Raw genomic sequence first — 24,035 nt, 5'->3', positions numbered from 1 at the left:
GCTTGGCAAGTATTCACACCAAGATGCGATGCCTGAATCCCATTTGTTCTGCTGAAGTCATTTAAAACTCAGGAAGACATCTTCTGCCAAGAATACGGCTGCACCAAAATACTCCATACCCCCTGGAAAGAGCATAAAGCAATGTAGCTGACCTCTCAGCCACAGGCCACGTCTGCCAAAAACAGAAAAACAAAACCTCCAAACTGATACAAAAGCCAAACATGAGCCTGGTGAGATGGGAGAGGCTGGCTCTGCACCAGTGAACACCTCAGCCAGTATTCCCAGGAACACTTTTCAATTGTCATTGGGGAAGAGGGAGACCCACCTTCAACAACTGCATTATGATCTCTGACTGCCAAGGCCAAAAATGAAAAGTATACAGAATAGAGAAAAAAACAACATTCTCAAAGTATATTTAACAAGAGAATAAGCAATTTCAATTTCACTGAAAAAGTAAAATGCGTCCAGTGACACTATTTTCTCAATTTCTGCTGTTAATGTAAGAAAGATGGTGAAAATTCCTTCAAAATGCTTAGGAGTTCTAACACATCAAATCTGATCATTTTGTTTACATTAGGAAACACCAGACATTGTGGATCTCTTCTTTAAAAAAACAAGAATTTTATTTTACTGCATTTTCACCCTCAAGACATGTCTCATAAAGTCTGAGGATTAAGCTTAGAAAGAGGAAGATTCAAAGCAACACAATTACAAAATGAACATCACTGGAAATATCACATGGCTTTAAGACTCATAGATCCGTAAAAATGTTAGTGATAAATCTCATCATTTTCAAAGATGGTTCTTATGTGTGGGCTTGATCTTTAAAGGTTATTTGGTTTTCATTATTAGAAACATTTTTCATCTCATTTTGCCCTTCTCAGTGTTAAGCTGTTAGAGCCTGCCACCTAGTGGCGATGTGTTCTGAGACATAATGTTAAGATATAACACAAACTTTCTGAAGAATGCCAAAGAACACCAATTCAGAGGGGAAGAAGTCATCAAGATCAGCCTTAGAGATAAAGCCAGCCTCCAGCATCTACTGGGCAATTAACTCACTGCAACTTAATAGGTGGAAATGATTTACTTCGGCCATGACTAGAACCCTAAGCATTTTTGACAAGTACAATGTTATCGAGTAACCAACCTAACACAATGCTGGGTTTTTTTAAGAATTCAAAATAAATAATCATTACCCCAATTTTGGAACTTTTGGTTAGATACTGAACTCAAAGGGTCATTATATAGCCATTATAAATGATAATTACAGACACCTTACAGTAACCCAGAAAAACATTCTCAATATAACCAAACAGAAAGGCAAAGCAAACCGTATGTTCACTATGCCTTAGAATGAATAGACTATGCCTGCATATGGACAAAGAATAAAAAGAAATATATCAGAATGAAAAGACCCGAGAAATGATGGCAGTATCCATTTCATATCTAGCAGAAAGCGTAATACAGAAGAGAAGAAATGTTTGTTGAATGAACAAAAGTATGAGCTTTTAAGGTTCTTTCATACTGTTTTGCCATTACCTTTCCAATGAAAAATGCTAGGCGGTCTGAAGGTTTCAAAGAGTCTTCAATGTAAACTAGGAATGCAGCAGGACACAGTGGCTCACGCCTGTAATCCCAGCACTTTGGGAGGCCAAGGCAGTCATATCATGTGAGGTCAGGAGTTCGAGACCAACCTGGCCAACATGGCGAAACCTCGTGTCTACTAAAAACACAAAAATTAGCTGGGCATGGTGGCGGGTGCCTGCAATCCCAGCTACTCGGGAGGCTGAGGCAGGAAAATCGCTTGAACCTGGAAGGCGGAGGTTGCAGTGAGCCGAGATCACGCCACTGCACTCCAGCCTGGCGACAGAGCAAGACTCCGTCTCAAAAAACAAAAAACAAACTAGGAATGTTTTAGGATACAGTTCCCCCAAACAAGTGTCCTTCACCACTTTTGCAGCTGGATCATGTAAGAAAAAAGGGTATGTGTCATCAAAAAACATCTAATAACATCTTAGAAATTCACAGTGTATATTAGCATATCGCAGGACCCAAAGGGTACTACAAGGGAGCAACCCACTTATCTTAATTAACATGATCGTCCCCCAAACTGATTTGACCACAAAATCCTTTAATCCGAAGAGCACCTATTAACCTTAGCACACAGGAGCAGAGGTAAGACGGGTCAGAGGGGGACATACACCCCAGCCCCAGTTGGCAGGGGTACCACACAAGATACCAGCCTGCAAATTCTAGTACAGAGACAGCAGAATGGAGAAGGAAGGTGAGCAGAACATGGTTTTGGGAAACGCTGCTTTCAAAGATCTACCGGAAGTATTGATTAAATGACTGCTAATACACTTTTTAATGGGTTTCTACTTTTAGTACTATGTAAGTTTAGCAGCAGCCATGCTCTGAAATAACTACAATAGCCCCAGCCCTCTTTCCAAGTGGTTCATGAGAGACTCTTACCAGTCCAGGTTTTCCCATAACATACCATCTTTTGTCATAGTACAGTTTGCCATCTTCTATCCGAGCTTCAAACCTCTGGGCTGGAGATTCCGCGGGTGTCGCAGGCAAGTGCTCAGGAGAGGATGGAGATGCTGGAGGAAACCAATACTTACTGACTAAGAATGTAACAAACACATGCGAGTCTACCAGTTAACATGCTTTAATTGAAACACTATCAGAATGTGGTAATAATCATCATTGAGCCCTTACAGTGATAATGCATGGGATTTCAGCAAAATTCTTGTATATTCCATCTAAACTTGATCATCAAAGCAACCCTGGGAAGTAAGCAAGGCAGATTAGCCTCTCAAATGGAAGAGACACCTGGGTTTCAGGAAGATTAAGATCAAATGTGCAAATACATAAGGTCACTTAGAGTAGGACTAAAGCCCTGGTGATCAAAGGGCAAGTATTATGAAAATCTCTTAAAAATGCAATCGTTTTCGGCAGGGTGTGGTGGTGCACACCTGTAATTCCAGCATTTTGGGAGGCCGAGGCAGGTGGATCACGAGGTCAACAGATGAGACCATCCCGGCCAACATGGTGAAACCCCATCTCTAGTAAAAATACAAAAGTTAGCTGGGTATGGTGGCACACGCCTGTTGTCCTAGCTACTTGGGAAGCTGAGGCAGGAGAATCGCTTGAACCTGGGAGTCGGAGGTTGCACTGAGCCGAGTTCACGCCACTGCACTCCAGCCTGGCGACAGAGCAAGACTCCATAATCCAAAAAAAAAAAAAAAAGGAATCATTTAAAGAACTACTAAATTTACACTCACACAACTCCCTCACCCCCTCCCCATCATGCCTCAGAAGGTCAGGATGTCTGTGGACCGCAGTGGCCCCCAGGAAGATATTACCTAGAAAAAGAAGACCCTTGTTTTCTTCCACAAGACTCAGTAAGTACAGGGATGTGTGAGTAATCGAGTAATCATGGTGCTTTAAACAAAAAAAAAGATGTCACCAATTCAGAATTCTAGTTGGCAACTAGCACTGATGATCTCAAGTGCTGTTCCAGAAGGAACAACTATGAATACTGAGCTGGTTGGTCTCTTCTACGAACTGCGAGTCAGAGCAGCCTTCGAATGCCTTACCAGAGTCAAGCCACGAAAAGCCACGGGAGCAGAACTGCCTAGGACTTGGTTTTAGAAAGCCAGTAATACTTAAAAATCCTTCTGGTTTCATTTTCAAAAATGGATGTGTACTTAAATCTTATGCCTGATGCCTACACAGAAGGAAATCAATCAATCAAATGTCTCTTTTATGATAAATCCTAAGAAAAAAATAAAAACAACAAAGCAGGGGTTATGAAAAAAAAAGAAATCAGGGAGGGGTGTAGTTAAGGTCCCCTTCAGTTTTCATGATGACTACTCTTAGGCAAATGATGAACATTTCATTTTTGAAAATTGTAACAATTTCCTGACAGGTATTCACACGCTTTTCCAACAACATGATAAAAAGGTTGCACAAATGCCAACACATCATGCACTCACCTGGTCTCTTGGGTGACTTAAGCTGTAGGAAGAACAACAACAAAAAATCTTAGAGAAAATCATTTCAGGTGCAACTTCAGGTGTCAAAGGTATCATAATGATTTAACAAGTAACATGTTAACAAACAAAATCAGAAAACCACATAAGCCTGAGTTTTCAAATAAATCAAAAAAGTCAAACCGTACCTTATTTAATGTTCTCAGATCCTCCATGATCTGTTCATCTGTTAACAAATAGTTTAGCTGGGGTGTTAAGAGTTAAAGGACTGTATGTGAAAAGTACAGTTTCCAGGCAAAGAGTAATCAACACAATGGTACCGTATTTTAGAATTTACAAAGTATGATTTTGTTAAATGATGTTTCTACAGTAACAGTTTGCTTCTTAGAAATTTATGATTCTCCTACTAAATGTCATGGTACTTCAATACATAAAAGAATTCACATCCCCCACTGCTAGGATGAGAAGGTGGAATGAGCTTCATTAGGCATCTACAATAACACAGCAAAGGAAACAGTAAAATAAGAATTTCATCATGAATGTATAAAGCTCTTCTGTTCCAAAGATCTAAAGACTTCCACACACACCCACCCAAGGTAAGGCTAATCTTCCCTCAGCAACTTAACTCCTGTTGTGAAGGAGAAGCAACCTGAAGTTATGCCCTTTCCTGATGGTACACAAATGACTAAGCCATTTTGGGCAGAGAGCTATTCACCATCTCCTCGAAAGGAACAGAAACAACACTTCTCCATCTTTCCTGTTTCCGTTACCATTTTTATGATTAAAGGGCTGCTTTATGTCTGACTGAAATCTCATTTGCTTTAATTTAAAAACAGGTTGCAATCCACTATATTACGGACATAGATAACAGAGGTACATAAAGGTAGATATTACTGCCTTCATTTTACAGTTGGAAGGTGGAAAATTACAGGTGAAAAAATTAAGGCACATCAAGTTTTCAGATGCCCCTGAATCTTGATGTTAGCATTAAAACCAGGCTGAACTTTGCATGCAAAGCACCTTTCCAAATCACGACTCTATACATCTCTCCCACCAAAAGCAGTAGCAAATGAGGACTACCATGATAAAATGAGCAACCCCTGACCCGTGGACAAACATTTAACACACGCTTTCCAGTTAAATATTACTATTTTCTGTAGGACAACGGCCATGTATACCCTAGCAAACGGATAAACATAGGATTCCACAGTCTTAAAAGAGAAAGGCGGTTAAGGCTTGATATAAATGGATATCTGGAGCAGGTTTCCTCCTCTTGTCTGGGATGGGGACGGGATCATTTGGTCGCCTCCGCAACTTTCTGGTCATGATAGGTTTCACCTCCATAGAATCTGTGGCAAGAATGGAATGGGTAAATCTATCCAACTCCCACTTGAAGTCAGTAAGAATTTCTATAGTATAAGAATATCTGCCCCCCCAGCCACCCAATCAGAACTGTTTTACTGGGGGTGTTTGTTCTACACATGGTCATAGCCAGACACCCCATTAGATTTTAGAAAGCGTTTATACTTGTAAGATTCAGACCAGCTGCCCTAAGTGCACACCCCTCTCAGAAATGCAGCCCTACTGTCAAGCATTACAGCCACTGTGGGCATCTCTCCAGCACCCTCAAAACCTAGGGGATATTCCTCCTCTCCCTCAAATTAAGAAGCCCAGAGTCACAGGCTCTCGGGATAGGAAGGAACCTGAAGGTCATCTCAGCTGACTAATTTCTGCAGTTCCCACAGAGGGTGGGTGTGCTGAAGCCCATTGGTATGAAAGGCTCTTTTAGAGGCCACGGGCCTCAGTGCCAACATTTTTATACGAAGTTTTCATTTACAGACTCGGACTTTTTTTCTTTATAACCTTTTGTAGCTACTTGACTATCAAGATGACACAATGAGGGCTCACAATAAAAGCCTCTTTCCCTTCTTCTTCACTCCTCTCTGTGGTCTCACACTGCTGCTGACTCCCCACGCCTTCAAATAGCTCCTCCCAAGCCGTGGCGCACAAGGAGGTGAACCTGCCCCCTCGGGGTTCGCTTGTCTGCTCCCTGAATACTGATCATCTTTGGGGTCCAGTCAGTTCCTTTCGGACTGTATCCCAACCAATCTGCAATCACCAATTCCAGCTCCACACATCCCTCTGAATGGCAATAGATACCTGACACCACACATTCTCCATGCCCCACAAAAACTCAGTTCTCCTCGTTTCCTCTCCCAAGGTTGCTTCTTTTCCTGTGTCTCAGGGGCATCCAATCTATCCCTCCTTCCATGCGAGAACAAATCTGCATCTGTGACTTGTCTTCCTTCATCCAGGCATGAGGTTCACCAACTAATGTTGGTCCTGCCTCCACTCCATCCCTTCATCCTTTCACTGGCTACCTCCACGGCCTTCAGCGGTCTTTCCCATGTCCCGTCCATCCTCCCCTCCCTCAAAGTGATCTTCCTGAGATAAAAATCAGATCGTTTTGCGTATCACTCTTGTTACTAAATATTTCTTTTTTTATTTTTTCAAGACAGGGCCTCACTCTCTCACCCAGGCTGGAGTGCAGTGGCACGATCTTCATTCACTGCAACCTCTGCCTCCCCGGTTCAAACGAGTCTCATGCCTCAGCCTCCCAAGTAGCTGGGACTACAGCATGTGCCACCACACCTGGCTAATTTTTTGTATTTTTAGTAGAATCAGGGTTTCACCATATTGACCAGGCTGGTCTCAAACTCCTGACCTCAAGTGATCCGCCCTCCTCAGCCTCTCAAAGTGCTGGGATTACAGGCGTGAGTCACCACACCCGGCCATCTTCTTACTAAATATTTCAATGGCTCACCACTCTCCACAGGATATAAGCCAGGCCTCATTTCTGGTCTTCCTCCCTTCTTCTTCATTCACGCTTACACTGTGTGCAAGCCTTTAGCTAACCTGTTACCCAAGGGCACCAGACTTTACGCCTTCAAGCCTTTGCATGGCTCTCCTCTGTCTAGCTTCCTCTTTTCTGCCCAGCAAACTCCTACATAATACCCCTTGAAAGTCAGTTCAATACCCTCTCCCTTCTGTAACAGCTTTCAAAGGCAGAAACTCATTCCATCCTCCAAGTAACCAGAGCATCTATACAAACCTCAAGTAGACCAAGTGCCACGGTGTACAGGTCATTACCTACCCCTTTGGATGTCTGAATTCCACCCCAACACCTAGCAATAGTCTGACACAGTAGGGGTGCATAATGTTTTGTGCAGAACGGGTAGATGAGGTCAAGTCTGATCATGGGATGAAGTTAATTTGTGATTATGCACACAATCAGCAGAACAGGCAGGGCAGCTTCAGGGAATTCTACCAAGCAGTTTGCAGGATCTTAGAGTATGTCATACATGTGCCACAGAAAATTTAAAAAAAAAAAAAAAAAAAAGGCTTCTGCATGTTGCTCTTAAGAGAAATGGGCAGTATTAAATATTTTTTTCCTATGAATGGAATAGAGGTAAAATAAGAACCAAAGACCTAATTAATGAATATTTATAAAAGTGTACTTGGAAGTATAAACACACACACACACACACACACCAGAAACAAGTGGTGAAGGCTTCTCCCTAAAAGAAATCTCCTATCCTATGCTGAGGTGCCACCCTTCTCCAGTTAGTTACTGGCCAGTGACACAGCACCACGGTTAAGAGCTGGAGTGTCACACAAACGTGCGTCTGAATCCCTGCAACGGCTGTGTGACCTAACACAGGTTTGTAAGTGCCGTATGTCTCACGTGTCCTCATCTAGAGAATAGAAGTATCAATAATGCCTCCCCCACAGTGCGCCGTGAGGGTTACATGTGATGATATGTGTGAAATCTTAGCACAGTGCCTGGCGTAACGGGAGTTCTATCAATGCTAGTTTTTATTATTATATTTTCAGGCAGGAAAAAACTATACAAAGATCCTTTTTAAAACTCAAGGCACAAAGAGCTGAAAAAAAGAAGTTACATAGTCGAAAGCAGCTGATGTCAACTGTGAGGCTGTGCAACACTGACACCTAATTTGGAAAATAAAGTGTAAAGGGCGCTCACCCAACCCAAGAGAGCACCAAAGGAAAAGCACATAGCCCATGAACATTATGGAATGTTCTGTCCGCCAAAGAGAGTGGCTGAGTGTGCTCTGCTCCACAGGCTGCCAAGACTGGGGAGTGGGGAGGGTGGACAATGCATGATGGATGTAAGCCAAGTAAAGGCCAATCACGGCCACTGAACTCTGAAAATCATAACTGTATCACTTACAAACCAAAAAATATAATCAAATTCTTATGAAATGGTACAAAAAAAAAATCTATTTTATTAGCCTGGTCACAGCAACAATCTGATTAATTTTATCCAAAAGACTGCTTTGCAGAAGGAAGAGACTCTGGAGAAGCCTCTAAAACTTATCAGCATGTCTCCATCTCCATCTAGGAAAGAGGAGACAGAAGGGAGCAGTCCTGGCCAATAGCCCAGGTGGAAGACATGATTTGAGGACATGATCAACATGTATCACAGCCCCAACAGACACAGTAAGATTATCCACTTAAGTCACCTTGCTCCAACGCCAGGTTGGTCTAGTTGGCTTTTACGGTGGATTTTTCATAGAAGGATGGAGTCTGACAACCCAGGTCTGAGTGTACCTGGAAGTTCTATTTCTCACTGTAAGCAACGAGCTGGTATCCTGAGTTTTACCATCAATCTCCTATGACTGGGACTCTAAGAGTCCCAAGACGCTCAATCTGGCTACACTGACAAAAATCAAACTTCCAGAACTGAAGCTCAGACCCTGGAGTGTGACAACCCCAGAGAAGACACCTGAGCAGGGATTCAGTCAGTCTTCCTCTCTGACATCATGCACCAACCATAAAAAAACTCGAACTGGCTGAAATTAGAAACCCTCTCTGATCCAGAGGTCTCCTCATAGGTTTGCTTCAGTGGAGATACTATTTTATCATTAAACATCAAGCACTTAAAGCAGACTTGGGAGAGCGTTATGTGAGAAAAAACATCAAACAAGCAACAAGACTAGGCATATAACTCCTCTCCAAACCACCCTGCAATATGACTTTTAATAGTGCAAATCCTCCTGTTCTACTCACTAGGAAACCTGATGGATACAGGAACCCCCTCACCCCTCACCACAGGGAGCACAGATTCCGACATCTAAAAAATGGGAGCTCAGGTTGAAGCAATGCTAGGTGGTAGAGTCATTACAGCACATTCCCTCTGGAGAGATATTCTTGATAAATTAATTACCTGCAATTTACATACAATTACCAGTTTACTGGCTGGCCTTTTGTTGTGCACTTCTCTAGGCCTATTCATTCATTTCCAACAGCATACCTGCCTATAGTGTACAACGGCAGGAAAAGCTTCAATGCAACATACTTTAACTATTAAAACAAGCTCATATTTATCTATTGGGAAAAATATTAATTGCAGTGATTCAAAGGGTCATCCTTAAAAAATGGGATATAAGGCTGGGTGCAATGGCTGACGCCTGTAATGCCAGCACTTTGGGGGGGCCAAGGAGGGCGGATTGCTTGAGCCCAGGAGTTCAAGACCAGCCTGGGCAACAGAGCAAAACCCCATCTCTACAGAAAAATACAAAAAACTAGCTGGGCTAGGTGGCAGGTGCCTGTAGTCCCAGCTACTTGGGAGGCTGAGGTGGATCATTTGAGCACAGGAGGCAGAGGTTGCAGCGAGCTGAGATCGTGCCACTGCACTCCAACCTGGGTGGCAGAGCAAGACCCCGTCTCAAAAAATTAAATGTACTTTAAATTTAAAAAGGAAATTGTCTTTAAAAAGAAATGGGATATAAGTGGCAGAAAGAAAATCCACTGCAGAGTAAACATTATAGCAGATTGGCAATTACCTCCAAACCAGGGCAGGGACCCATAGGCTAGACTAGCGGCCCAGAGCAATCCTAGCAGACATCATGCCCTTCTCTAGCAGGACGGAGGGCGCCATCAATGTTGACGCAAATTAATGCTGCGGTGGTAACAGAAGAGCGCCTAAGGTTTGTGGGGGTGGGGAATAAGAATGAATGTTAGGGCTGGGCACGGTGGTTCATGTCTGTAATCCCAGCACTTTGGGAGGCTGAGGCAGGCAGATCACCTGAGGTCAGGAGTTCAAGACCAGCCTGGCCAACAAGATGAAACCCCGTCTCTACTAAAAAGTATAAAAATTAGTCAGGCATGGTGGCATGCACCTGTAGTCCCAGCTACTCGGGAGGCTGAGGCAGGAGAATCGCTTGAACCCAGGAGGCAGAGGGTGCAGTGAGCCGAGACCGTGCCACTGCACTTCAGCCTGGGTGACAGAGCTAGACTACGTCTCAAAATCAATCAATCAATCCACAAGAATTAATGTTAGGTCTTTGGAGGCCAAATCACAGTAGGAATAAAGGGACCAACCTCTTTAAAGCCAAAGTTGGCCATTATGAAGGGAGAGCAATAAACAGCGAGCCAGTCGAGCCTTCCTCTCTGCACCCTCAAGCACATTAAAAGACCTGATTCTGGCCGAGCGTGGTGGCTCACACCTGTAATCCCAGCACTTTGGGAGGCTGAGGCCGGCGGATCATGAGGTCAGGAGATCGAGACCATCCTGGCTAACACAGTGAAACCCCGTCACTACTAAAAATACAAAAAATTAGCTGGGCGTGGTGGTGGGTGCCTGTAGTCCCAGCTACTCAGGAGGCTGAGGCAGGAGAATGGCGTGAACCCGGGAGGCGGAGCTTGCAGTGAGCCGATATCGCGCCACTGCACTCCAGCCTGGGGGACAAAGCGAGACTCCGTCTAAAAAAAAAAAAAAAAAAAAAAACCCTGATTCCACAATGCCAGCACCAGGAAAGAACATCTTGAAGAAAGGCCCACTCTGCCCAAAATCCAGGTCACCTCTTCCATTCTCCCTCTCCAGATATTTGTGTGGGGCCTCTTCCTCTTGTCTTGACACCCAAGTAGCTACTCATTAGCATCTATTGCATACGCGTGAAACTTACTGCTCCTATAGTAGTACAACCACATATATCTTAGGGTTTTAAAATGAGTAAAAAAGCCAGATGTAGTAGCTCACTCCTGTAATCCCAGCACTTTGGGAGACCAAGGCAGGCAGATTGCTTGAGCCTCAGAATTCAAGACCAGCTAGGCAACATGGCAAAACCCTATCTCTACAAAAAATACAAAAATGAGCCAGGTAAGGTGGCATATGCCTGTAGTCCCAGCTACTCAGGAGGCTGAGGTGGGAGAATCACCTGAGCCTGGGAAGTCGAGCTGCAGTGAGCCGCGATGGCACCATTGCACTCCACCCTTGGCAACTGGAGTGAGACCCTGTCTTTAAATAAATCAATGAGTCAAAAACGAGCCTGTCAAATTGTTACCTTTATTTAGGGGCCCTCCATCTCAATACATTACCTTGGGGAAGTCAAGGAAGCTGTGTCAGCTTTCTAACTACCAGAAAATAGCCTCCTAGAAGACACAGACTTTATCCATTAGCCTGATTTTGTGAGTCACTTAGTGCCACCACACGTATCTATGGTATCTGCAGAGAATCAGTAGTGGTGGTGAAGAGAATATGCTTGGAGTGAGACAGACACAGGCTGAAGCACTATCTATCTCACTGAGGGACTGTGAGCAAATGGCTCCACTTCTCTGAGCCACCTCTGCCATTTATAAAATCAGAAGCGATACCCCCAAGGTCAAAGGGAGCTGCAGGAACTCAGTGAGGTTAAAACTTCCCAATCCCTGAGTGTTCACTCTGTAAACCAGCTACTTTGTGAAGCAACTTATAGGCATTATCTCATCTCACGTCACATCTACCCTCTGCAGTAGGTTCTATCATCCCCTTGCCAAATGAGAAAACCCTACCTCAGATTTAAATCTGTGACAGTGCCAGGATTCAGCTCTGGACCATCAGCCTGCAAAGTTAGCTCTAATATATTTATGTAATGCTTGGCTCAGTGTAAGTGCTTGGGAAACAGACTTCTATTTTGACATTGTAATGACTTGTGGTATCAGCTATCAACCAGCAGGATCAGCGACCCCTGGAGAAGGTGGTTAGAAATGCAGGATCTCGGCCGGGGCACGGTGGCTCACACCTACAATCCCAGCACTTTGGGAGGCTGAGGCGGGCGGATCACCTGAGGTCAGGAGTTCAAGACCAGCCTGGCAAACATGATGAAACCCTGTCTCTACTAAAAATACAAAAATTAGCCAGGCGTGGTGGTGCATGCCCGTAATCCCACCTACTTGGGAGGCTGAGGCAGGAGAATCACTTGAACATGGGAGGCGGAGGTTGCAGTGAGCCGAGACTGCACCACTGCATTCCAGCCTGGGCGACAGAGCAAGACTTGGTCTCAAAAAAAAATTAAATTAAAAAAAAAAAAGAAAGAAAGAAATGCAGGATCTCAGCCTCCACTCCAAAGCCCCTGAAACAGAATCTGCATTTTATCAAGACCCCACTGACCTAACACATTGAAGTTGGGATGCACTGACCTATAATTCATCCTAGCTTCTCTATGTACAGTTACTCATTTCTACCTGAACAACCCAGTTTTCCTAAGTTTTCCACAAGAGGTTTGGGCGGTGAACAGTACATCCTGCCAATTCCTATGGAGGTTTATAAACGCTTTAAGTCATGGTGGGAAAGAGCAGGTCGCCAAATACACCCGTTTCCAGTGGGTTATTTAGACTAAGCTTCTCATCAGCGTCTTATCCTACTTTGCTTTTCAAGAGACGTTCATGTTGAACCAAAAAAGGAGGCTTTAAAAAGTATATTTCAGGGCAGAGCTGGGCAACAATGATATTGGGCATCAATCCACAAAGATGAACTAAGTCACTCAATTAGAGGAATGAAATCAAGCCTTTAATCCAACACCATAGCAGCGCCATCTGTGGAAATGCTAATTACCCTTCTAGCTCCAGCACCTTGTCTTCCAACACTCCATCATTACCTTGGCAGTGCTTTCCATACCAAGGGTACCAAAGGTACCCTGAGGAAGGACATCCATACCTTTAATGCCCATGGCTAGCTTTAAACACTTCTGTAATCTATTTTATTGCGTTACAAATGATTTCCCTACATTTATTTGTCTTTTCTACCCTGGCAGGCTCAGCCTCAAGTCACTGAGGATGCCTCCTGTCCCAGTTAAGATTCTGGCTGTAAAACTGCCTGGCCAAACAATGTCTATCGCTTGTCAATAATTAGGACACCAAATCACAGGTAAGGTGATGATACCCGTTCCCCACAGACAGAAAGGGAGCAGCTGTAAACGGATAATATTTCCCACTAGCCTAATGAAGGCTCCCCAACATCTGGTGGCTCTAGCAGAGAACAATGAGGCATCAATGCCAGTCACAGCCACCGTCAGAGAAAATGGTGTGCAGGTCCAAAAGCCGGCAGGCAGACTGGTACCACATAAGGTACCACGGTGCTACTGGTCCCATTAACTAAGCACTTCCACAAGAACAAGACCATACTGCCTGAAGCAGCTGTTAGCTGCTGTTTTGGCATCCATTCTCACAAAAAACATTTCTGAGCTGCTTTCAGAGGCCTTCAAGGAGCTCATTTCTTTTGCCAACTCTTTCTATGAGGAAGCTAACAGAAGAGAGATTTTTCAAAAGTCAGACCCCACCTCAGGCACAACCACATTCTCTTAAGTGTATCATGAGGATTGGAGCCAGAAGTCTGTGTCAGTCAGAAGGCCAAGCTGGTTCACAGCACCAGGAATATATAGAGGGGAACAAAGATCTTAACTGGCTACTTTTAATTTCAAAGTCAGCCCTGAGAACGTCCACAAAAACACTGCATGCATTTCCTACAGAACCCTGCTAAAATCAGACACACCAGAGCCCCAGCACTTTCCGAATTGTAAGAGTTAAATTTGGGGATGTACAGAAAGGCATGCCACCTCCATATCCAAGTGACAAACTCACCACTGACTTGCCTTGCAGTATTTGCCAAGTTCCAAAATAGCTAGTTCAAGCCAATTCCCTGTATCTTTCTAGGAATCATCAGTCTACATATGGCAACAGAAGAGTTGGCCCATATTGTTTCTCCCTGAAACCTGCCTACAACCTGCTGAGTTCCCATATGTGGATTACTAAATTCTAGAAGGTTAGAAAGGGATTGGCTCTGAGTCTCATGTAACTTTCCTACCTTTATGAGAAACTAGTTCAGTTTGGCTATCCTGTTGGAATCATATCAAATCTTTCTGAAATGTTCAGTAACACCTGGCAGGAGAGATCTAATAGCATAGAGGATATAGCCAAAAGCCTTTGTTCTTACATCTAGGTCAAAGGGAGACAATACCTTTTCTGTAATTAAGGCAGACTGGAAAAAAACAAAGCAGAGGGATTCCCATCACCACAGAGGGACTTGCGTAAGCAATTTGGGAACATAACCAAGATACAAATGGCAGCAGACCCAGGAATTAAGTAGAGTCTAAGCCAGAGCTTGCAATTACTATTAAAGGTCTAGCAACTACTGAATATCTGTTACGCACAGGACACTGTACTAGGCACTCATATGTCTAACCACAATCCTGTGAGAGGGTATGATCAGCCCCATTTCATAGAGGAGAAAAGAGAAGTTAAGCAACTTGACTAAGGTCACACAGCCAATAGAAGGTGGAGGAGGAACTCTGATCTATGAGGTCAAATCCCACTCTCCACCTTGCTCTGTTCTTGAAATGTAAGACAAAAGTAACTGGAACAGCCCTTCACAACCCCCCCTCAGGGCCCCCAAGATCCCACCCCATGGGGCTTTCCTACCTCCAGTCAGTTCCATTGTCAGCTTTTCATTTTCAATCATTTTCTTCTTTTCTTCTAGCTCAGCAATCAGGTTCTCTTTCAGCTCAACCTTCTTGTCTTCAAATTCTTTCACTGCTGCCTTCTTTTCTTTAATGTAATTTCGTTCCACTTGTTCAGTCTGAGCAAAAGAGAAACACGGGCTGGGAGTACACGGCCCTGGGAGCCACGACTCCAACTCAAAGTCTAGCCCTGTCCTCAACAGCAAAGTGTGTGAGAGTTTCCCCCTCACACACACTTGCAGTAACAGCGTGTCTGAGAGTAAGCTTTCCAGCGAGGGTATAAAATCAGACCCACATGACTTTTGCTTATTTTTGAGTATACCTCACTTGCTACTCAGATATTTTTTTGCTTCCACATCCTGTATTTTATACTAAAACACATTTCTCAAAGGTAGTAAATAATCGCTCATAAAGTTACAGCTTCAAAGGGAAATAGATTCTAGATAAATTGTGTATATTCAAAAAGTTACTATTATTTTTGATACAGCAAGACAAAAGAATGGAACATCATTTAGTAAGTGCCTGAACCCCAAAGTACACATATATTGATATTATACTAAGACAAAAATTGTATATGCCTCCGCTTTTCAAATCTCGCCATTGTGGTGAGTGACATCGGGGCCTATGGTGGGCTAAGGATGTGAGTACCTCACTTGAGTACCTTCAGGCTGATCACGTGATCCTTCTGGCTGAGTGACTATGGGCACCACACTGATTTAAGGAAACTGGGTTCCAATAATGTGGCTCTGAAAAACCATGACTTTCTCAAAAAGTAACCCCCACACACATGCTAGCCACTCTGGGAGCCGTACATCATTCAAGATTCAGGCCCTCATCTCTGTATCACAGCACAGAGTCTGACACAGAACCAGCACTCAGGTGTCCATGGAATGAAAGGAAAAATTAGAAATCTGTCTTTTTTTACTGGCCCAGAGAGTTGCAGCTGTAAAACAGAACTGCTGAGCCAATTCAGAGATTGAACTGCTTCAAGGACCAATATCAAACTATTAGGCCGTTATAACTCAGAGACTTCCAAACAGCTCTAATGCAGGATAAAAGTCAATAAGCAGTAAGGGGTGAGTATTCCCTATTCCCCTGTGATAAACAGAGGCTGCGCAACAACAAATGACCAGACAGGATGTCTGAGCTGAGACCAAATGTCCTTAAGTCAAACAGAACAGTGGTGAAGGCTTCCAAACTATCTACTTGGTGATAGAAGGAAAAGCCACCAGATCAGGACTGCAAGATTCCAGTCTCAGACAGGGCCTGCAAAACCAGAAGATCCGTGGTACTTACTTCCAGCTGGAGGAAGAGTTCTGCAAGAGATACAAAGTGCAATTAGATTTGCTAGACTGTGCCACCTTTCTAGACAGTGATGTTAGCATTCATTTAGAAGCAGTAATTGCTTTCTGAAAGCATGTTACAAAGCAAATGTTTTCATCAGTGAAATGTTGATATACACGAAGGGAAAGGACATGAGAAGTACTCAAGTCTAGTTAAAATATGACCCTGCCAGCCTGCCAACATGGCGAAACCCCATCTCTACTAAAAATATAAAAATTAGCCAGGCATGGTGGCAGGCACCTGTAATCCCAACTACTCGAGAGGCTGAGGCAGGTAGGAGACTCACTTGAACCTGAGCGGCAGAGGTTGCAGTAAGCCGAGATTGTGCCACTGTACTACAGCCTGGGTGACAGAGTGAAACCTGGTCTTAAAAAAAAAAAAAAAAAATTTGGCCCTGAACATATCAGCTGTGGCAGTTCTGCCTGAGGGCAAAAAACATGCAGCAGGAACCAAACTCCCCTGGCAAAATAAACTTATCCCATCTTTCACTCAGTCCACCCGCCAACAGTCTCCACAGTGGCAGGATGGGTCAAGAAGAAATAATGCAATTACTCCAGAAACAGAGTGGATGTGATGTTTTAAAGCAGTGGTCTCCAACCTTTTTGGCACCAGGGACCAGTTCGGTGGAAGACAATTCTTCCACAGGCTGGGGCAGGGTAGGGGGGCAGGCGGCGGGTGGGGGAAAGCAGCCCAGTGGTCCGCAGCCTGAAGGATGGAGACGCCTGGTTTTCTGGGGGGTTCTGGTTTTTTTGAGACAGAGTCTGGCTCTGTCACCCAGACTGGAGTGCAGTGGTACGATCTCGACTCACAGCAACCTCCACCTCCTGGGTTCAAGCAATTCTACTGCCTCAGCCTCCCAAGCAGCTAGGATTAAAGGCACAAACCACCACACCTGGCTGATTTTTGTATTTTGAGTAGAGACGGGGTTTCACCATGTTGGCCAGGCTGGGCTTGAAATTTTGACCTCAGGTGATCCACCAGCCTCAGCCTCCCAGAGTGCTGGGATTACAGGCGTGAGCCACTGCCTACAGCCAGGACCTCCTTTTTAAAGCACTATATGAAGGGCTATATGTGGTAAGGAAGGACCTTCACAGATAATCCATAGGACAGAGGCTCCAGGGACACCTGGGGCTTCACTGTCAGGCCACCAAGCTCTGCTCACGCTGTCTGTCCCTGCAATGCCCTCTGATCTCCTATTCACATTCCCAAGTTCCTGACTGAATGCAGCCCCCTCCTGAGGCCTTTCCTGCTGACTCTTCACACATCATGCCCTTCAGATGCCTTAAAGCACCCATCTAACAGCACTCAACAACTTAGTTAGCACCTACCATGTGCCGGATGATTAGTAACTGTTACCTAGCAGCTCCCCTCACCACTAGATTTACAATAGAGCACAAACCTGTCTACAAACCCGCAACTTGAAGCAAAATTGCTCCATGGCTTCTACTCTTTCCTGGGTGACAGGGGGCTGTGCGTACAGTCCACAAAGATTCTCCAGGGTGTGCTATTCTCAGTCTACCAGGGGCCCCTTTGCAAACCTGGCAAATGCTATGGACCCCTTCCCCAGAACAAAGCACATATACGAACTCCACAGAATTCTGACAGTTCCAGGAACCCCAGATTAAAAGCCCAGATGTTAACAGTTGTTGACAGAGAAAATTAACGGAGGAAAGGGACAAGCCACCCATTATTTTTTAGCCCCAGAAGTCCTACCCACTTTGGCACTGGGAATTGCTGGGCATAGGAACCCAGGCACACCCAACCCAATGTGATCATTCCTATAACAGCTTCAGATCTGTACCATGCACAAGTGGGCCAGACAGCTGAAGTCCTGTGCCATTCCGAGAAATCATGCCTTGCACCAACAAGTCAAAATGACAATTAGCACTTAGAGGTGGCAGTTGTTTCAGTTAAAGCAGCCAGACACCACTAAAGCAGGTGGATCATCTCTGCAAAGAATGTGCTTTTTAAAGCTCAAGTCGTGACTGATTTAGGAGCTCTTCTGCATTTTTACCTAGGAGAGAGAAATGTGAAACAACACATGAGGGCCGGGCACATTGACTCACACCTGTAACCCGAGCACTTTGGGAGGCCAAGGCGAGCCGGGCGGATCACCTGAGGTCAGGAGTTTGAGAGCAGCCTGGCCAACATGGTGAAAACCTATCATCTCTACTAAAAATACAAAATTAGCCAGGTGTGGTGGCAGGCGCCTATAATTCCAGCTACTCAGGAGGCTGAGGCACGAGAATCGCTTGAACCCAGGAGGTGGAGGTTGCAGTGAGCTGAGATAGCGCCACCACACTCCAGCCTGGGCGACAGAGTGAGACTCTGTCTCAAGAAAAAAAAGAACACATGAGGACATGATTGAGAGTCTGAGCAGAATGAAGAAAAACAACTCAATACTCACTCTGCTGTTCTAACTTCAGAAATATGACTCACATCCATTTTCTTTCCTTACTTCCATCTTATGCCAGTTCCATGAGGTATTAATATTCCCCTCTATAGATGGAGAAATTGAGGTTTCAAGAGCAAATATTCTGCTTAAAGGATCAGATCTAAAGTGAGGAGGCAGGACCTCCTTCCACAAACGCCACCTCCTTTATCTGCTAAAAGGGAAGTCTAGGAAGAGCAACCGGTTGAGGATTTTCAAGACATCTCAAGGAGGTGCTTCAGGAACTCAGAGTAGAAAGGGGGTAACAGCAGGGAGAGGCAGAAGGTGGAAAGGCAGACAGCTAATAGCTGGGGCTCCACTTTCTCAGCGCCCACCCACACTTCAACCCCTATTCTCTCTGTTGGTGTGCACTGGGCAGCTTCTCACTGAGGAGACAGAGTGAAGCGTTGGAGAGTCACTGGCCCAGAATGAAAGATGACAGCAGCATGAGGAGTGGCACCCAACCCTCATTTTAAAACCCATCATTACTTCTACCATCGCAGGAACAAGGACTCTGCTGGCACCCAAACTGCTGGCTGATCATGAGCGTTAAAAATTCAACACATACACCCGATTTCCTGTAACCTCAGGAATCCATGTTTACACACTTTAAACAGTTGTCACATCTTACTTTCTGCATGGCTCTTTAACTCGGTGTTCCTTAACTTTACACGTTATACATGTGGTATCTTTTGTCAATGAAACACCAAGTGTCCTAAAGTCAAAGCAATGTGTTACATGACTTTATATTGCTCGCAGTGCTTAGATGTAGCAGGTGCTCAATTCATTTTTGTTGAATGAATACATTTACTGTATACAACTAATCAAGTGTGCATTTTCTCAATTCTTACAAAAACAATACTTGGGGAAAATAACAAGACCCTCCCCAATCCTAGCACAAAATACCAAAAAAAAAAACTTAAAATGGGACAAAAACAACCTACAATCCTTTTCCTCATCTGCACTTCTGACTGTACATCAGGCCAGCCATGCAGAAATGAGCAAGAGGGTACAAGACTACTCTTGGGGTACCAGGGAGAACAACCTAACTGCAAGGAGCCTCCTCAGACACCCTCCACTTCTGGGCCATTCCTTAGCAACAGAAGCAGAAGATGAAACCACTTTCCATAACTGCAGCTTGGAAGTCTCTTTTCTGAAAACTCTCCCTGACAGAGTATCTGGGGTATGTTTTGGAGAATAGCTCTTAGGGCTGCATTACACCGATGATGGGCAAATGGTCAAACATTGAAAGATGATTCATTGCCATTTAAAGGAGCCTTACCTGCATTCCGTATCCTCTCTTTGTACTGCTGATCTAGTTTTTTCATTCTCTTCTGATATTCCTGTAATGTACCTGATTTTGAACATTTGAAAAATAAAATTATTGTGAATATAAATCTGCTCTACATTTTGCTTCCTAAAATTATTATCTAGCATCAACACTGACTGTTTCAGTAACACCAAAGGAAGACGCACCTCAGCAAAGTTAACTCTGGTTCTTAACCAAGGCACACAGCAGAAACCACTAGCGGCCCATTCAAAGTCTACCCAACCCAGGGGATCAAGGGTCCGTAGTGAGTGAGGGGGAGTGGAAAATTGCCAACATCTCCACACTATTCTGATCAGTTGCTGCAACAGTCTGAATCAACGGGCCTTCCTTTACTGGAAAAGGTTCATTCTCCTTCAGTAAGGTCTAGGTCAACACTCTCCAGTAGAACCTTCTGCAATGGTGTGTTTTATATTTGCAATGTCCAACATGGCAGGCACTAACCATTTGTGGCTATTTTAGCACTTGAAATGTAGCTAGTGGAACCGAAGAACTAAATTATTAATTAAATTTAAACAGCCACATGTGGCTAGTGACAGCATTAAACAATTCAGGTATAGATTCTAACCAAATTGCTATTCATTTCATTGCTCTTCCCACAAAACAGTTAATTATGAGGGGCCCATCTTGTGGGGGGAAGTGTTTCCTGATTATAATGCCCGACCATGGGCTAGTCCAAGGGCGTGGATCACTCACCAGCAATAAAAGCACATAGTAGAAACAGCAGTATCAGGCCGGGCATGGTGGCTCATGCCTGTGATCCCAGCACTTTGGGAGGCTGAGGTGGGCGGATCACCTGAGTTCAGGAGTTCAAGACCAGCCTGGCCAATATGGTGAAACCCCGTTTCTATTAAAAATACAAAAATTAGCCGGGCCTGGTGGCGGGCGTCTGTAATCCCAGCTACTCAGGAGGCTGATGCAGGAGAATTGCTTGAACCCAGGAGGTGAAGGTTGCAGTGAGCTGAGATCGCGCCACTGCCCTCCACCTGGGTGACAAAAGCGGAACTCAGCCTCGAAAAAAAAAAAAAAGAAAAGCAAAAACAGTTTCACTGACAAGGGGACTCCACAATATGAAACCGAAGAGCTCACTGCCGCAGCTAACTGTCCCCAGGACCTTGCAGTGTGCACACTGCTGTGCTAGGCGCTCCTCATGCATAATCACATCTACTCTTACTTTCTTCATTTTGCAGATCAGAAAACAGATTAAACAAGAGAAACTGGCATGTCCAAGGTCACATTACTAGAAGCAGGGAAACTGGGATTCCAATCCCTCACAAAACTCCAGAGCCTGCACTCTTTTTTTTTTTTTTTGAGACTGAGTCTCGCTTTGTCGCCCATGCTGGAGTGCAGTGGCACGATCTTGGCTCACTGCAAGTTCCGCCTCCGGGTTCACGCTATTCTCCTGCCTCAGCCTCCAGAGTAGCTGGGACTACAGGTGCCCACTACAACGCCCAGCTAATTTTTTGCATTTTTTAGTAGAGATGGGGTTTCACCGTGTTAGCCAAGATTGTCTCGATCTCCTGACCTCGTGATCCGCCCACCTCGGCCTCGCAAAGTGCTGGGATTACAGGCATGAGCCACCGCGCCCGGCCTCACAGCCTGCACTCTTAACTCTGATGCTGCACCGCCTTAAGCAGCTAGCGGCATTTGACAAAATACAATCTACTTTTAATGCAACAAGCAAAAAGGAGAAAACACAGTGTGAATAATCCACAAGGTCATTAACATTTGGTTTAGAAAAAACAGTAAAAACTTAATTCTTTGATAACAATGTCTCTCCTAAAAATATCTAGCTTTAGGCACAGTGGCGTTCAATTCGTGCTCCATTGAAAGTCCCAAGTGAGATTTCATTTGAAGAAAGAATCTCACACATAGTGGAAATAAATGTTTCAAAATCAAGGAGCTGGAAAATCACCACTTTACTGACAGCAAAAGATAGCAAAATGTACTGGATAGCTAAGATCAGCCAGACCGTGTTTTAAATAACTCCCACAGAGAAGTGAAACACACAGATTTCAAGGGTTTGTAATATTAAGAAGCATATTTAGAAATGCAGGATTCAATCACACACCAACCTTCTTGCAGTTGTTGCAACTGTCTCTTGAGAGAAGCCAGTTTGTCCTGATACATCCTATAAAAAAAAAAAAGTCACGCTAACAGATAAAAACATTCAATACTCAATTCCAAAATAACCTACTCACAGAAATTAGCTGGGCTGTTATGGGAAGGTCATTAATGTCCTTCAGGGAAGAGAGGAAAGTAAAGTCTGCTTGCTGGCTTAAAATGCACCAGCAGCCACAGGGATCAGAAAGGAACAAGAAAGAACCCTGTGTTCCTCAATCTTATTCTAATTTTGTAGATTCTCCCATGTTATCCCATCTTTAGAGAATCTGTCTAAAACTTGCAACGATAGCAGATTTTAATAAATAAGTGACAAACAGGCAAGCACACACACAATGTAGAAATGGCATTAAACACAACTCTTACATCGACTCTACAATTAGATTGTAAGTTACAGGAGAGTAAGATTACGCCTTCAGCATGTTTTTCTATGCAGATATGCTTAGCAGTGTAAGAACTAAGTCAATAAACCTTCACGTCATTTTTTAAAGCACTACTCTTTTAGGATCAGAGAAATAATAGTAATTCAGAAAGAAAAGTTAAAAGGCAGCATTTACTTGCAGCCCCAGCTGGATGGGAATACACAGCACACACGAAGCAAAAGCATTTGGCATGTTAGTTTTTTCCTCTCACACCTAATGGATTATAGGCAGTCATAACTTCAGCAAGTTGGTTTGAAGGTGGGTTCCACATATAAATCACATTTCAGCAAGTATTTTTGCTTCTACCTGAAAAACACCCTCAATTTAACAGTGATAAAAACAAGATTTGTGATCTGAAAGAACACTGTCCAACATATAACAAGCACAATAACCTTTTGGTATACGTGCTGCTGAAGTGAGCACATGGGCATGATAACCTTTTTAGCGCTCAAATAAGGGCTGCAAATACAACCCAACCCTCTGTAAGGGGAGGAGAGTAGGCAGAATTTGAGACTCACACACATCTGACACTTTCAGGGCAAATTCTGATGCACTTTAGATTTCCCCTTGAATTACACAAGGCATTCCATTTTAACTAAAATTTTTTCTGTATCATCAAATACTAAGGGAGGCCAGGCAAGGTGGCTCACGCCTGTAATCCCAGCACTTTAGGAGGCCGAGGCGGGTGAATCACTTGAGGTCAGAAGTTTGAGACCAACCTGGCCAAACATGGTGAAACCCTGTCTCTACTTAAAAAAAAAAAAATTAGCCAGACGTGGTGGTGGGCGCCTGTAATCCCAGCTACTCGGGAGGCTGAGGCAGAAGAATAGCCTGAACCCAGGGGCTGGAGGTTGCAGTGAGCCGAGATCATGCCACTGCACTCCAGCCTGAGCGACAGAGCAAGACCCTGTCTCTTTAAAAAAAAAAAAAAAGGCTGGGCAAATTGGCTTATTCTTGTAATCCTAGCACTCCAGGAGGCCGAAACAGGAGGAATGCTTGAGCTCAGGCATTCAAGACCAGCCTGGGCAACACAGTGAGACCTTGTTTCTACTAAAAATTTTAAAAATCAGCTGGGCGTGGTGGCACGTGCCTGTTGTCCCAGCTACTTGGGAGGCTGAGGTGGGAGGATCAATGGATTGAGCCCCAGAGGTTGAGACTGCAGTGAGCTGCTATCATGCCACTGCACTCCAGCCCAGGCAACAAAACAAGATACTGTCTCAAAAAAAAGTGGCCCAGCACGATGGCTCAGGCCTGTAATCTCAACACGATGGGAGGCTGAAGCAAGCAGATCACCTGAGGTCAGGAGTTCAAGACCAGCCTGGCCAACATGGTGAAACCCCGTCTCTACTAAAAATACAACAAAAAAATCAGCCAGGCGTGGTGGCGCATGCCTGTAGTCCCAGCTACTCAGGAGGCTTAGCCACGACAATCACTCGAACTCAGGAGGTGGAGGTTGCAGTGAGACGAGATCATGCCATTGCACTCCAGCCTGGGTGACAGAGTGAGACTCTGTTTCAAAAAAAAAAAAAAAGAGTAATCCATCTTTATTCAGCACTGGTTAGACCTAGCTGAATTACCCCTTTGAGTTCCAAAGCA

The 24,035-nt window shown here is 44.3% G+C and overlaps 1 protein-coding gene across 1 annotated transcript in view; it reads right to left on the bottom strand.

Moving 5' to 3' along the window:
* SUDS3 (SDS3 homolog, SIN3A corepressor complex component) overlaps positions 1-24,035 on the bottom strand; it is a 41,114-nt gene that overhangs the window by 11,475 nt on the left and 5,604 nt on the right. Inside the window, exons 3-10 of the mRNA XM_019039231.4 lie at positions 21,972-22,027; positions 19,852-19,923; positions 16,091-16,110; positions 14,757-14,913; positions 5,252-5,347; positions 4,187-4,248; positions 4,002-4,023; positions 2,498-2,603 (exon numbers count right to left, since the gene is read on the bottom strand). Of these exons, the coding sequence (XP_018894776.3) occupies positions 2,498-2,603; positions 4,002-4,023; positions 4,187-4,248; positions 5,252-5,347; positions 14,757-14,913; positions 16,091-16,110; positions 19,852-19,923; positions 21,972-22,027 (591 nt within the window). The remainder of the gene's footprint in view (positions 1-2,497; positions 2,604-4,001; positions 4,024-4,186; positions 4,249-5,251; positions 5,348-14,756; positions 14,914-16,090; positions 16,111-19,851; positions 19,924-21,971; positions 22,028-24,035) is intronic.

This window comes from Gorilla gorilla, chromosome 10, assembly GCF_029281585.2.
Source record: "Gorilla gorilla gorilla isolate KB3781 chromosome 10, NHGRI_mGorGor1-v2.1_pri, whole genome shotgun sequence".
Classification (NCBI taxonomy): Eukaryota; Metazoa; Chordata; class Mammalia; order Primates; family Hominidae; genus Gorilla; species Gorilla gorilla.
This window is presented reverse-complemented; position numbering and strand designations above follow the sequence as displayed.